The 15,446-nt window shown below is 44.3% G+C and overlaps 1 protein-coding gene across 1 annotated transcript in view; it reads right to left on the bottom strand.

Annotated features, from left to right (window-relative positions):
- cyp26c1 (cytochrome P450, family 26, subfamily C, polypeptide 1) overlaps positions 1–15,446 on the bottom strand; it is a gene marked incomplete at its 3' end in the record, with an annotated part of 88,293 nt that overhangs the window by 50,999 nt on the left and 21,848 nt on the right. The window contains 1 exon segment of the mRNA XM_084321954.1: positions 1,392–1,495. Coding sequence (XP_084178080.1) covers positions 1,392–1,495 — 104 coding nt within the window.

Raw genomic sequence — 15,446 nt, 5'->3', positions numbered from 1 at the left:
GGTTCAAATATAACTTCATATTTATTGCTTATTTATTCATTTTATATCAGTATTCAGTCTCCAGCACCATGTTAACACTTCCTGTGTTTACATTTTCGAACGTGACATCATCACCTACGGCAAGCGTAAACGCTCAAAAGGCAAACCGTAAACAGAACCCGGAACGAAACAAGACTGCAGTGTGTACGCAAACTAGAGGGGGGAGAGGGGGGGGGGGGGTTCGATTCAGATCTCGGAACGGGCCAGAACGGAACGAAATAGAAACAAATAGGGTGAGTGAGAAAGGGCCCTCAATCTCTAATTATTTATTATCTTGGGCCATCCCTGTCTTTGTTTGATGTCGTCTCCCTGTCTGGTTGTTGTGTGTGATGTTGCTTTTTGTGTCTAGTTTGGTGTTATTGATTCTGTGTTTTGGCCCTGCCAGGTGTTGATCGTTGTAATTAGTGTTGGTATTTAAGTGTGGGTTTGTCATCACTTCCTGGTGGCGTCATTGTCTCCAGTACCCTCCTTGTTACCCTCACTTACCTCCGTGTTCCCTTGCCCGTCGTGCCTCTCCCATGCCTTGCTTCATGTTCTTAAGTGTTGTAAGTAGTTATGTATTCCGTATGCTGTATTCTGTCTGCTCCCGGCTGCCCTTGGGGGGAAGGACGACGGGATGGGTTAAGCGCAGAGCTCAATCGCATCGGCGACTGACAAAAAGACAATGCATGTGTGTGTGTGTGTGTGTGTGTGTGTGTGTGTGTGTGTATTACAGTGTGTGTGTGCCACTCCCATTGCATGTCCAGTTCGTTGCATGCAGAATAAAGACCTCTAAAGAGGTCCTGCATTATATTATTATTAGCTTCTCCGCTAGCCGCAAAGGCTGGATGGTGTTGAAGATGCTGGAGAAGGCGCTGGAGAAGTAGTCTGTCCTGCACCTTGCACATATATATTTCTTTTTATGTGTGTCACCTAATATTTTTTCCTACATTAAATATAATGTTACTGTATTACTGCTGTCAGATGATAATCTCCTACAGGCACAAACAGTCCATTTTTAAGGAATCAAGAAAAACGTGCTGATTTTCCCATTAAACAGCTATATATTTATATAATAATAATAATCAACTTTATATTTATATATTAATAAGCAGCTATATATTTGGTAAAATATTGAATGGGGTTTGAAGGGGTTCAATGGGCTCTATATCATCATGGCTCAACATACAATGGATCATGCAATCTTTCAAATTAAAGTAAAAGAATAAAGATAATTCTCAGGCTATTAACTGGGCACTATTTACTTAGTGCTGCTCTTTTGGCTGCTTGCTGGTGATACTAGAACTTGAGCTTTGTTGCACTTGTTAAGTCACTCAGATAAGATAAGAGCGTCTGCTAAATGCCCTGGATACCGTGTCTGTGGTATAGCTGCAGGAGGGGACCAGCCGGAGGGCTTTGGTGTGTCAGCCATGAACTCTCCAGGCAGTTCCAGCTTGTCTTCTACTGAGGCTGACGGCTGGAATGTCGCAATAACAGATGTTGTCTGACACAGCCAATAATTATCTACGGCACTCCGGTATCCCCTCTACTCCTCCTCCTCCGCGTCCAGCCTCACCCAATTGGCAAATCGACACCCCCCGGTTTCTCTCCATTCATCCTCCTCTTCTTCCACCTTTACCTTCTCTTCCCCTTCTCTTCCTCCATCTCTACTCTCTCTTCCTCCATCACTACCCTCTCTTCCTCCTCTCTTCCTCTCCTCTAGCCTCTCTTCCTCTCCTCCTCTCTTCCTCTCTTCCTCTCCTCTAGCCTCTCTTCATCTCCTCCTCTCTTCCTCTCTACCCTCTCTCCCTCTCCTCTACCATCTCTTCCTCTCGTCTACCATCTCTTCCTCTCCTGTCTTTCTCTCCTCTACCATCTCTTCCTCTTCTCTTCCTCTCATCTACCATCTTCTCCTCCTCTCTTTGTTTGTTTGTTTATTAACACAGTTAAACAGAAGTAAAAACAATACATAATAAGTTATAACGATTGTGGAGGAGAAGTTAGAAGCCTAGAGGCTTATCAAGAACGACCCCTGTTTTATAAAATCAAACATACAAAAATACAAAAATATGCATATTATAAAATGTTTGTATGTTATAATACAAACATACATACACACAGTACATACATGCATATACTGTATACTGCGTACATAATAATATATAATAATAATAATAATAATAATAATAATAATAATAATAATAATAATAATAATAATAATAATAATAATAATAATAATAATAATTCTCCTCCTCTCTTCCTCTCCTCTACACTCTCATCCCCCTCTCTTCCTATCCTCTACCCTCTCTTCCTCCTCTCCTCTACCCTCTCTTCCTCCTCTTTTCCTCTCCTCTACCCTCTTCTCCACCTCTCTTCCTCTCCTCTACCCTCTTCCCATCCTCTCTTCCTCTCTACCCTCTTCTCTTCCTCTCTTCCTCCTCACTTCCTCTCCTCTACCCTCTCATCCCCCTCTCTTCCTCTCCTCTACCCTCTCATCCCCCTATCTTCCTCTCCTCTACCCTCTCTTCCTCTCGTCTACCCTCTTCTCCACCTCTCTTCCTGATCTCTTCCTCTCCTCTACCCTCTCTTCCTCCTCTCTTCCTCCTCTCTTCATCTTCTGAAGAAAAAAGTACAAACTAATACTGAAACTTTAGCTCAAGCCTACACTCAGGGCGTTTTCTCATTAGGAACAGGTGCTCCGTTCCGTCCTCGAGAGCGAACCCCCCACCCCCTCCCTCTCCCCTCTCTGGTCTGCGTACACACTACAATCTCGTTTTTCACAATATTATTATTATTATATAAATTATATATATATTATATTTAGGGCTGTCAAAGTTAATGCTTTAACGTTGGAGATTCATTTAAATTATTTAAAGCTGTCAATAGATTAATTTTTTTTTACTAATTAATCTCACAATTATTTATTTTTTTTGTCCACTTTTTCTCCTCTCTTTCTATTTTTTCTCCCATCCCAATTTCGCTGTGCCAATTCTCCCCTCCCCTGTCTTGAACGTTGCTCGCATATGCCCCCCACTGACCGGTTGTAGGGAGGATAGAAGCCTTGCATCACGTGTCCCCTCCGATACACGAGGAGGCAGCCTGTCACATCTTTTCACCTGCCAGCGCGGACTCTCATTGGCGAGGTGTAACGTGTGTGTAACGGCAATTTTTCATTTCCAATGTCCTGTTTTCTCTTGCCCGTTACTTCACAGGTATGGTAGGGAGTGATCTTACGCAGTAGACACAGCAATGATGGATGTCCAGTCGTGATTCCAGGTTTAGGGGTGTTTATTGCTGAAGTTGCAGTTGTACATTCAATTTATTGCCAGTGTGGGTTCTGTAGGAATTATATGGTATTCTATATTTATTTGGTATTTCTTGGCTTCTGGTTGCTGAGCTGCTGAGCTTCTGTTACTGAGCTACTGGTAAGAACGGTGTGCTCCTCACTACCTGTGTCCTAGTTGATTACTGCACCTGTGACCCTAAATACCTAACCAGTGCTGTCAAATCTAAAACCCGCCACCAGGTGTCCAATAATAATATTACAAATAATAAAATAATATGCCACCATCATAATGGCTCCTACACGCCGGCCCCTAATTGTCTAAAGTGTAATGACAATTAATACTTAAATCATATTCAGGGAGCCATATTCAAAATTTACAATTTTCATTTTTTTTTCCTTTTTCTTTTTTTTTTTACAATTTCATTGCCAATTTCCGAAGAAAATACATAAAATAAAAAATGTGTAGGCATTCAATCTTCTTTAGACTTCAGTCTCTTGGAGCAGACATATCTTCGTTATTGGTCTCTCCAAGATGTTGCTTTTGGTCTTCAGTCGAACTGTGCGTACAAGACCTTTTGCATCAGAAATGGTATCCAATATTCTCCCCAGTAACCAGGAGCCTCGTGGTGCAGTGGGATCAACCACCACAACAATATCACCAGGGGCTAAACTTCTTCTTACTGTTGACCATCGTTGACGTTCTTGGATTAGAGAATTCTTTTGTCCATCGTTTCCAAAAGAGATCTGCCATGTATTGTACCTGTTTCCATCTACGTTTGATGTACAGATCCTCTTTTACAAATAATCCAGGTGGCAATACTGGCTGTGTTTTCAGCAAAAGAAGATGGTTTGAGGTCAGCGCCTCCAGGTCCATTGGGTCATCAGAAGACTTGGTAATGGGACGATCATTTAGAATTGCTTCTACTTCACACAATAAAGTTTGCAATCCTTCATCATCCAGCACTTGTTGATGAAGAACAGAACGTAGTACATTTCGTACCATGCGGATAAGTCGCTCCCAAACACCGCCGTGATGGGATCCTGCAGGGGGGTTAAAGCTCCACTTTATCCCTTGCTGAAGCATAGCATTCTGGATTTTATCCTGATTCAAGCTATTCAGTGCTTCCCTCAATTCTCTTTCTGCTCCTATGAAGCTTGTGCCAATGTCTGATCTCAAAGACAAAACTTGACCTCGTCAACAGATGAATCTTCGTAATGCATGGATGCAGGAGTCTGTATCAAGTGTATGTGCAATTTCGAGATGTACTGCCCTGCTTGCCATGCAGGTGAAGATTACACCATACCTTTTAACTAGACTTTGTCCTCTTTTGATCTCTATCGGACCGAAGTAGTCCACTCCTACATCTGTAAATGGAGGCTTGTCTGGTTGAATCCTCTCCAAGGGCAAGTCTGCCATTTTCTGCTCTCCAATTCGCCGCTGTCATTTGCACACAATACAGTCAGTTATGATTTTTCTTGCAGCGGAGTTAGCTTTGATGATCCAATATATTTTGCGGAGACAAGACAGCATATAGTTTCTTCCTCCATGTCCGAGTTGTTTATGGATATGTCGTAACAATAGTGTGGATATGTGAAGGTCCTTCGAGAGAATAATTGGATGTTTGGTCTCTTCCGGCATCGCACGCCTATTCAGGCGACCACCTACTCTCAGAAGTCCATCATCCAGCACTGGATCCAATTTGTACAAATGACTGCTTCTTTTGACATTTTTACCAGCTTGTAGAACGGATATTTCTTCCTGGAATTTCTGTCCTTGACTGAATGAGATGACTACATCTTCTGCTTGGATAAGATCTTCGGGAGATAAGCACTGTCCACGAAGTGTCACTTGAAAGACTGCATCTCCTCTGCAACCTTTTCCTTTAATTTGACAAGATCATCTTCAACACTACTCATGGCAGTTTGAATCTCCTTTCTCTTTCTAGTCAGTTGCAGGAGTGTGGTCTTTACTTTAAGAAGCCAAGCTACAGCAGTCTTCAGCTTCATCCATGATGAGAAGTAGTGGATTAGATAGTTGGTTGGGTTCAATTGACTTTTGACTATGACATTTACTGTAATGTCAGGTTTGATTTCTGGATCATTAGCAGAGATTGTAGATTCAAAGTGCAAGTTCGGCCATTCATCATTTGATCTACAGAGAAAATCTGGTCCTCTGATCCATCTTTTGTAGCTCAAGAAGCGGTCTGCTGTCAGCCCTCTTGACGCTGCATTTGCAGGATTTTCCTTTGTGCTCACATATCTCCATTGTGATACGTCAGTAGCATCCCTTACAAAAGAGATCCTGTTTGCTACAAATGTTTGAAAACATTTAGTTTCATTGTTTATGTACTTAAGCACTGTCGTGCTATCCGTCCAGAAAACAGATTTGTCTCGTGTCAACTCTGACACCGAGGACTTCCGCTGCCAGCTCCATTCTTGGAATTGTCATTTGTTTCAATGGTGCCACTCTGGACTTTCCTATTGTGAATGCAACGTGCACTTCCCCGTTGCTGTTCTCCAGTCTTAGGTAAGAGACAGTTCCGTAGCCACTCTCACTGGCATCTGAAAAATGATGCAGCTGTGAGTGTGACTTGGCCAAAGTTCTTAGGTTTCATACACCAATCCACTTTAAACTCCACCATTTGCTTGAGATCCGCTAGCCATCCTGTCCACTGCTGAGAGAAAACTTGGGGTATGGCTTCATCCCATCCAAGCCTCCTCCTGCAGAGCTCCTGCATTATCAGCTTGGCTGGCAGAACAAATGGTGCCAGAAATCCCAAAGGGTCATATATTGAACCGACCACAGACAAGATGCCACGTCTAGTGTGTGGCCTCTCTGGTGCTGTAACCGTGAACCTGAACACATCTGTCTCAACACACCAGTGTAATCCCAGGGCTCTTTCAACTGGTAGACTGTCCTTGTCCAAGTCCAACTCCCTGAACTCCTTGGCTCTGTGCTCCTGTGGAACAGATGCCAATACAGCACGGCTGTTGCTGATCCATTTGGATAAAGTGAAGTATTTCTTGGCTTCTGGTTGCTGAGCTGCTGAGCTTCTGTTACTGAGCTACTGGTAAGAACGGTGTGCTCCTCACTACCTGTGTCCTAGTTGATTACTGCACCTGTGACCCTAAATACCTAACCAGTGCTGTCAAATCTAAAACCCGCCACCAGGTGTCCAATAATAATATTACAAATAATAAAATAATATACCACCATCATAATGGCTCCTACAGTGTGGGAGGCTCACACTACCCCCGCCATTTCCTGTCTCTGCTGTGCAGGCGTCCCCCAACCGACCTGTAGGAGTCGCTGTCCACAACGTCCAGATTACCACCCATCGACTTCCACCCGCTAACTCTGCCAATTGAGTTAGTATGACGGCCGGGCCAAGCCGGAGGCAACGCCAACAGCCGGATTCGAACCCGGTGTCTCTTGCCTTGGTGACGAGCGCAATGTCCGCTGCGCCACCCAGCCGCCCTTAAAGGAAAACGCCAACATTTTGGGAAATTAGCTTATTTGCCATCTTCCCTGGAGTTAGACAAGAAGATAAATACCCTTTTCTTCTCTGTGCGTGCATTAGGCTTAGGGAACAGCCGCTCCGTTAGCGTAGCTTAGCTTCATCACTGGAAGTGGGGCAGTCCTTTACCCTGAAGTTCCCTACAGTCCCCTACAGTCACGAAATACACTCCAAATACAACTCCAAAACGTTCCTGTAAACATGTTGTGAAATAAAAAATTATTGAATTCGACAATTACGTTTTCTAAGCAAATATACTCTGAACTATTTTTTGCCGAACCACTCCTCTCGGGGCGCAGTCAGTGATTTCACGCAACGCAGTGATACTTACTAACGTGACGCCAGTGTTTGTTTACATTCTCATTTCATTCAAAGGATCCGAACCGATTGAAGTTTATGGATACCATGACTTAAAATCCTCTTACCTTGACAATTAAAAGCCTCCCCAATTTAGAAAACAGTATTCCCATGGCTGGTGTTGATATGCTGCTAGCTAACGGAAACCAACAGCCGGACACTAAAGCAAATAACGAGGGTACATTTTTACTTCCGGTCGGGGGGTTCCAAAATAAAAGAGCAACGTCTATAGCACCGGAAATACATTTATTTTGTACTTTATCTAACGTTAACACGAACCTAAACTAACGTTACAACTAACCTAAAGTTAGTTTAGGTTCGTGTTAACGTTATAGATAATGTACAAAATAAACGAGAACTGGACTGTAGGGAACTTCAGGGTAAAGGACTGCCCCACTTCCAGTGATGAAGCTAAGCTACGCTAACGGAGCGGCTGTTCCCTAAGCCTAATACACGCACAGAGAAGAAAAGGGTATGTATCTTCTTGTCTAACTCCAGGGTAGATGGCAAATAAGATAATTTTCCAAAATGTTGGAGTTTTCCTTTAATCTTTCTTTCTGTAATTAATCTAGATTAATCTAGATTAAAAATAGCATTTTTCTACTTAAGACCGAAGCTTGTAACAGATATTTACTTGAGTAAAATCATGGAATTAATGTAAAATCAACACAAATAAAGTAGATTTAGATTCAAAGACTATTTTAATAGCTTTCTTTGAATACAGTTTCTCTCTTGTGAAATACAAATGTTCAACAAAACCATCAACATTGACTCAGCTAGACCTCTTTCTTATAAAACAACCCAGGCCTATGTTAAAGTGCAGATTGGCTTAGAGCAGGGGTTCCCAAACTTTTCATGCCGGGACCCAGAAAATAAGGCGTCAGAGAGCCGCGGCCCAATGCACATCGTCAGGCTTTTTTTTCTTTTTTTTTGCCAGGCGACCGATTCTTTAAGCCAAATATCACTTCAATCCTATTAAGTTAGTTCAAGTTAGTTATTCATTTATATGTGCTATTTATGAGAGGGCTAACTTGTTGCAAAATAATAATGATAATAATAATAGCCTCATTAAAATACTATTGTTGCTTTGGTTGTTTTCAGCGTTTTATGTGCATAATCTGTTATTTAGTTTGAAATGTTCGTTGAAATAAGTAGATTTTTAGTTTTTGTTTATTTATTAAGTTAATATAAACCCATATAGTCACATTTTAGAATACAATAGAATAGAATTTTAGAATACAACTAGAAACACTGTCCTGGCCTGCTTCTAAGTTCAGTGATTTTTTTTTAAAATCATCTCGCGGCCCTCCCGTGGCTGCTCGCGGCCCACCTTTGGGTCGCGACCCCGACTTTGGGAACCACTGGTTTAGAGGACGATGTCTTGTATGAACTACCAGTAATATAAATCATATTAATAACAAAAATTTGTTCCATCTTCATGTCAGATGATTTTCAAAAAAGTGCATGAGTCAATGCAAAAAAAGAACAAGAAAATATACTGCTGAAAGTTCAGAACGTTGAAGATTTTTCACTCCATAGATTAATCTAGATTAATTTATTTTATATTATAATAATATATATTATATATTATTGAGAAGAGCAACACTCTGAATTAACCAAAACAGTTACATGGGACATTTCCGCTGTACCTCGGGAAGTAATGTACCTATAGCTTTAAACCTACACGATGGGTTAGATACAGGCGGGATTTTGGATACTTTTCCTACACTAAAAACATTATGGCCATGCCGTGCGCTAACCACATAGATTACAGACAGATAGACAAAACATATAACGAACAACGTAAAAGATAATATGCATATATACTTGATCGGCTATAGTCCCGCTGAACACAACAAGCCGCACACTAAAAACATTTTAGTCACGTACGCCGCGAGTTAAAAACACGATGGGTCACAGACGGATCAGACACTGAAAAGACATGAGAATATGGATGCTAAAACTTTACTTACCGATTGGCAGGCTAGTTGATGGACTAACATCAGTGAAGGCTGCGTTACTGGAGGTAGTAATAGTGCGATGGGTTGTGATTGAACAACAACGTCGGGCTCCCTTGTTGTTTGGGTTATGGATGGGCTAACCGGCCACGTTACTGTGGGTATAGTGATTTTACAACGGAGAGATCACTGGTTGGTTTTTGGCCGATTATGCTGTCCACTGCATCAAACCACGGAAATGTGTCCATCAGATGAGCTGCCTGATTTGTGGACTGCATCCCGTTCTTTAAGATATTGAAGCCTGATCATCTTCTTCACTTTTAGCTCGACATTGTTGACTGATCTGTTGTACCCATGCGCATGCAAATATTCGCCAAATTGCCAATAAATATCGTAGTTTTTGTGGGTATTGTCAAGTTGTTGCACTTGCTGTATGTTTTTATCTGCCCAAAATTCAAGCAAGCATGAAAGCATTACAGGTTTGCTTGCACACCACACTCTGTTCCGTTGTCGGGGACACTGGTTCGCACCCGAAACCACCTTTTCAAGCGGTCCCGGCTTGGAGCGAATCAGCGTCCCTGGTGACGGGGGGGAGCGTTCTCATCACACTTATTTTGGTGCGATCGTGCTCAGATTCGACCCCGGATGGCTAGTGTGAAACCACCCTTAGTGAGAGGTGCCTGTGTTGTACGTGTTGCTCTGTGTTGACTTGGGCAGAATGGGTGAACTGCTGAATGAGTAAATTTTTCTCTAAAGACCACTCTTTTACCTCATTATTGTAATTAAGCTGCATGCTCCCAATGACCTGAAACGCCTATTTAGACAAATCATTATTGATGTGTATCTTTTGTGCTCAACTATAGAGAATACAAGTGACATGATTCCAGAGAGGTTAGAAGGTCAGTTAGCGTAGCGGTTTCCTTGGAGTGGGGTGTCCCGTCGGCTCAGCGATTTTAGACATTATGGGTACAAATCTGACTCATGACCTATGTTGTATGCTGTCCCTGTCCCCTCTAACAATAACAACAACGACAACGACAACGACAACAACAACAACAACAACAACAACAACAACAACAACAACAACAACAACAACAACAACAACAACAACAACAACAACAACAACAACAACAACAACAACATCATGTGCTTTGGGTGCTGGGGTGAAATGTGGTCCCGACTAGCTAGCTCTCTCTGGGTCTGTTCTTTTTGACAGACTCCCAGCCGAACCCATAATCAAAGCCACCATCTAACCCTTATTCCCCCTCATTTCACAAATCGTTGCCCCTTATCGTGTTAAAGACCTTCCTTTGAACCAGAACACTCACACAGCTGTGTGGAGTGGGGAGCTTTTTTTTTAGCTCCTTTTTATTCCATTTAGGTAAAAAAAAGAAAAAGAATGTCTGAAAGAAGGAGGAACACCATCGCATTGGAAAAGTTTTCCTTCTGTAAATCTCGTTCTATCTCTGCAACTCCATCACTCTCTATCTGTCTCTCTCTCTCTCTGACAAATTGCATTTTCCTCCTCCCTCTCCTAACTCATCAGAGAGCGAGAGAGAGAAGGGGGGGGGGGGGGTGGGACTAGAGACTATTCGAAACGGGCAGATGAAAGGCCACCCCCCTGAAGCCACATCACTGTAATCTCAGGACCCCTCTTTATCAGTGAACTCTTCTTAACCCCCGGGGTGTGTCCTCAGAACAGCCTCTCCATCTTGCTTATAAATAAAACCAACGGGCTGCTAATAGGTAATCTGATTGAGGGTCAGAGGAGGATTGATATAGTTCACTGGGAGGGCAACAGTGTGGCAGACATGCAAATGAGTTTCGTGGAGCTTTTCAGTTAAAAGTCTGATTTTCACTCTCACCATGGGGAGTAAGAATGATCTGTTGATTGTTGTACCTCCCCCTGTCCTCCCCTCAGTGGCGGTTGGAATGCCCCACGGGCCCCGAGGCGAGATTGACAGCTCGGGCCCCCCCCCCCCCCCCCCCCCCCCCCAACATCCAACATCCAACATGAAACAAAACATATCACAATACAATAATAATACGTCAAATGTATATACTCTCTTTTCTGGACTCTTTTCGTATCACAAACAGTACTGTATTTGCAAATCTGGTATGTCATGTATAGATGTAGCACTACTGTCTATCTGTATGTCATTATGTTATAATGAATTGAAAATGGGGGACCCTGATGTAAACAAGACGAAAGTGTTTCTCTGGTCTGCATCCCCTTAACAATTGTATGTATTGAGCTGTACTGTATTGTACCCATTCTGCAATCTGTTAAATAAAGTTTTCATTCATTCACCATGACATGTTTAGGTATTTGGCCAGATCCAGCTTGTCTGTGATGAGAGTGTTTTCTGTCTTTATGATTGACTATCATCATTAGATATTTCAGTTTTGTTATTACAGTAGCTGGCTAACAGTACGTTAGTTGACTAATACCAGAGTCAGAATTGGGTAATATGCCAACTACTGGCAGTGATGCGACCTATGTTACCACATAACTTTTGTCATCTCTGGTACTATGCAGTGCACTATGCAAAACGGCAAAGAGATAGGTAACGTTCGTTAAGTGCCAAATTACCATCATCATGATACACCCTCACATAATTCACAAAGTGTTCACATGCGCCACCCATGTGGTAACCTAGAAATACCATAGATTGTGGCTAGGTGGTAACGTATATGTTTTCTATGATCACTATGAATTGAAAATGGGGGACCCTGATGTAAACAAGACAAACGTCTTTCTCTGGTCTGCATCCCCTTAACGAGCCGTACTGTATTGTACCCATTCTGCAATCTGTTAAATAAAGTTTTCATTCATTCATTCACATTACGTTAGTTAGCATCCAAGCTAGCGTGATAACGTTAGTAGTACTAGGTAGCTTACCTGCAATAATGTTGTCATCGTCCTGGACAGATAAGACTTGTTAAATCATAATATATCCACACTTTGTGCTGGTAAATGTCCCCTTTAGCTGCTCGGCGTCGTCGGATTTTAATACACCACGGTGGTGATGTGGGGGACCCTGATGTAAACAAGACGAAAGTCTTTCTCTGGTCTGCATCCCCTTAACAATTGTATGTATTGAGCTGTACTGTACTGTACCCATTCTGCAATCTGTTAATAAAGTTTTCATTCATTCATGTTTCAGGTGACTTATTATGTTGTGTTTCTCTGATGTCGCGTTCACGTTACGTGGGAAGAAGCGGAAGAACCAGAGGACATCTCGTTGCTACAACTAGGAAGCCTTCACGCATTGACTCGATCAAAACGCCCACATCCATACTTCCGCAATTCGTGACGCGAAGTGGGAGATATCGGGGTCTATAAAAAATCCCATATGTCCTAGTAGGAATTACAACTAGGAGGCTGACGTGAATGGTTTTTCCCAGTCGGAAGCTGATTCTTCCGATTCTTCCCACGTAACGTGAACGCGACATCAGAGAAAAATATCACCTCCGCGCTGCTTGTGAGATTTACGTGGCTACGTCACAGCCAAGGAAAGGGAGCGCTGGATTTGTGCAAAACGCCCTGTTCCTAAACCACACGCTATCAGTCGTACTCGTACCACAGTACTGGCAAAACGGGAGGAGCCTAGAATCAAAACAAACGCACCAGTCCCAGTTGCCGTTACCACCAGTTGTGTTCGATCCAGTCCCACACGCGAACGGCAACTCCATTCAGTCCCGGGCCTGGGCCCGGGGCCGGAGGGGGGGCCGGGGCCCGGGCCCCCCCTCCCGCCAGACGGTGGGCGGGCCCTAAGGCCGCTGCCTCCCCTGCCGCGCCTATAGCTCCGCCCCTGCCTCCCCTCACCTCCCACCCACCGCCACTACTCCCTCTCTCCTCCTCATGGCCTCTCCTTCTCTGGTTCATCAAGGAGTTCAACCTGGCACAGTAGCGTGTGTGCATGTGTGTGTGTGTGTGTGTGTGTGTGTGTGTGTGTGTGTGTGTGTGTGTGTGTGTGTGTGTGTGTGTGTGCATGTGCGTGTGTGTGTGTGTGGGGGGGTGGTGCATGTGTGTGCATGTGGGTTTGTGCGTGTGCATGTGCATGTGTATGTGTGTGCATGATTAGTATAGTCTTGTGATGTAATACAGTGATGATCAAATGGAATTAGAAGCAGAAAGCAGAAAGAAAGAAAGAAAGAAAGAAAGAAAGAAAGAAAGAAAGAAAGAAAGAAAGAAAGAAAGAAAGAAAGAAAGAAAGAAAGAAAGAAAGAAAGAAAGAAAGAAAGAAAGAAAGAAAGAAAGAAAGAAAGAAAGAAAGAAAGTGACTGTAATGGGAAGTATTGGTCACTTTGATTATTGCACTTTCATGAACACAGATGCTAAACACTGAATGTGTTATGGTTTGTAACCGACCCCAATCGCCCAAACACAAGACAGGTATGAGAGTAAGCCAAGAACAGGGCATTTATTGAAACACAAAGAAAACGGCACTGTCCCTTTAAGGGAGAACACAAAATACTGGAAAACAAGAAAGGGGAAAAATAGGCCAGTGCCTTTAAGAGGCGAGCTGGCTAAGGGGAAGGCTAAGGGAACAGGGCCAGGGCAAGGGAAAACAGGACAGGAACAGGGAGGACTAGGAGGGCTGGAAGGGATGACTAGGAGGACTAGGAGGACTGGACAGGGAGGACTAGGAGGACAAGAGAGGGGAAAACAGGGACAGAGGCTCGCGGAAGGCGGGCTGGGGACAGGGAGGACTGGAAGGCCTAGACAGGGAGGAACTAGGATGACTAGGAGGACTGGAAGGACTGGACAGGGAGGACTCGGAACAGGGCGAAGACTGGAGCTGCTTACAGGGACAGAGAAAACAGACAAAGCCTGGGATAAAGGCATTAGAAGAATGTTGCTGCTCTGCAGCTTCTCCCGGGAAGGTTCGTCTGAGGAATAGACGATGATGTCAGAGCCGCTCTGCAGATTCCTCTCGGCAGCTCTCCGAGGTGGAAACGGGACAGAGAGGGAGAGAGAGAGCGGGTTAGCTCAGAGAACAGTTGGGAACAGAGCAGGTGACAGGAGAAGTGACTTGTCCCAAAACAGATAATCCAGTGACAGAATCTTCGGTGTAAATACACACTGTGAGTAACGTCCCAAACACAAATCCACGTGATAGAATCTTCGGTGCAAATAACACTGTGAGCGAAGTCCCAATAATAATCCAAGTGATAATATCTTCGGTGTGAATACACACAGTGAGCGATGTTCAAGCAAATATTATCCCAATGAACAATCCAAAAAGCTGACACTGGGTGAGTGACAGTCTGACAAAAAGCAGGATATCTTCAGTGTCTAAAACACACGAAAAACGAATAGGGTCAAAGACAGTCTTGCAAAACTCACCCAGGCGCTGTGCGTAAAGAGAGCAGGATCAACAGGGCGAGCGCGTCGCCACGGGGAACGGGTTGTCCAAGCGGAGGTCTGAGTGGTGCGCGACTGCTTGGAGTACGCGCCGGTAAGGAGGGCGCATCTGGCGCGGAGGTCTGAGGGGTGCGCGACTGCTTGGAGTACGCGCCGGTACGGAGGGCGCATCTGGCGCGGAGGTCTGAGGGGTGCGCGTCTGCTTGGAGTATGCGCCGGTACGGAGGACGCATCTGGAGTGCGTCTGAATGCGCGTCAGGAGTGAAGAGCGCGTCTGCGCGGAAGAGCGCGCCGGCTCGGAGAGACGCATCCTCCCGTAGAGTATTAGGAAGCGATGCGCGTCTGGAGTGAAGAGCGCGTCTGCTGCGCGGAGGTCTGGATGCGCGTCTGGGCGTCTGCTGCGCGGAGGTCTGGATGCGCGTCTGGACGTCTCCCGCGCCGGAGGTCTGAAGTGGAACACTGGAATACCTCCCGTGGAAGTTTAGAGAGCGCAGTCCAGTGTCTCCTTCCAGGCAAACGGCGACAGGAGGCGAAGGCTAGAGCGCATCTCACGCCGGAGATGAAAACAGCATAACAGACAGAGAACCTCCCGAAGGAGTTAGGTGATAGAGATATGATACGGAATGATACGGGACGACCCGACAAGGCTAGAGGGGAGAGCGAGGTACTTAAAGACCACAGGGGTGCTAATTAGAATCCACAACAGGTGCGTGATGGTAATTGATAATCGAACTAGAAGTGTGTGTTCGGCACCAGACCAATCAAACACATAATGACAGGCAGTCCAAGGGTGTGGCTGGTAAAGAGCAAACGAGAGTAAACGAATGCGAGGGTGGGGGCTAGAGAGGTGAGGAGAATGCAATTGATTAACAGAAAACTAAAGGAACAGAGCGAGTAGGCTTAAAGGAACAGAGCGAGTAGGTGAGCAACGGACAAAA

The sequence above is a fragment of the Notolepis coatsorum genome (assembly GCF_963971535.1).
Source record: "Notolepis coatsorum genome assembly, chromosome: 9".
NCBI classification, from domain to species: domain Eukaryota; kingdom Metazoa; phylum Chordata; class Actinopteri; order Aulopiformes; family Paralepididae; genus Notolepis; species Notolepis coatsorum.
The sequence above is the reverse complement of the archived record's forward strand: the minus strand, read 5'-3'. Positions and strand labels throughout refer to the sequence as shown.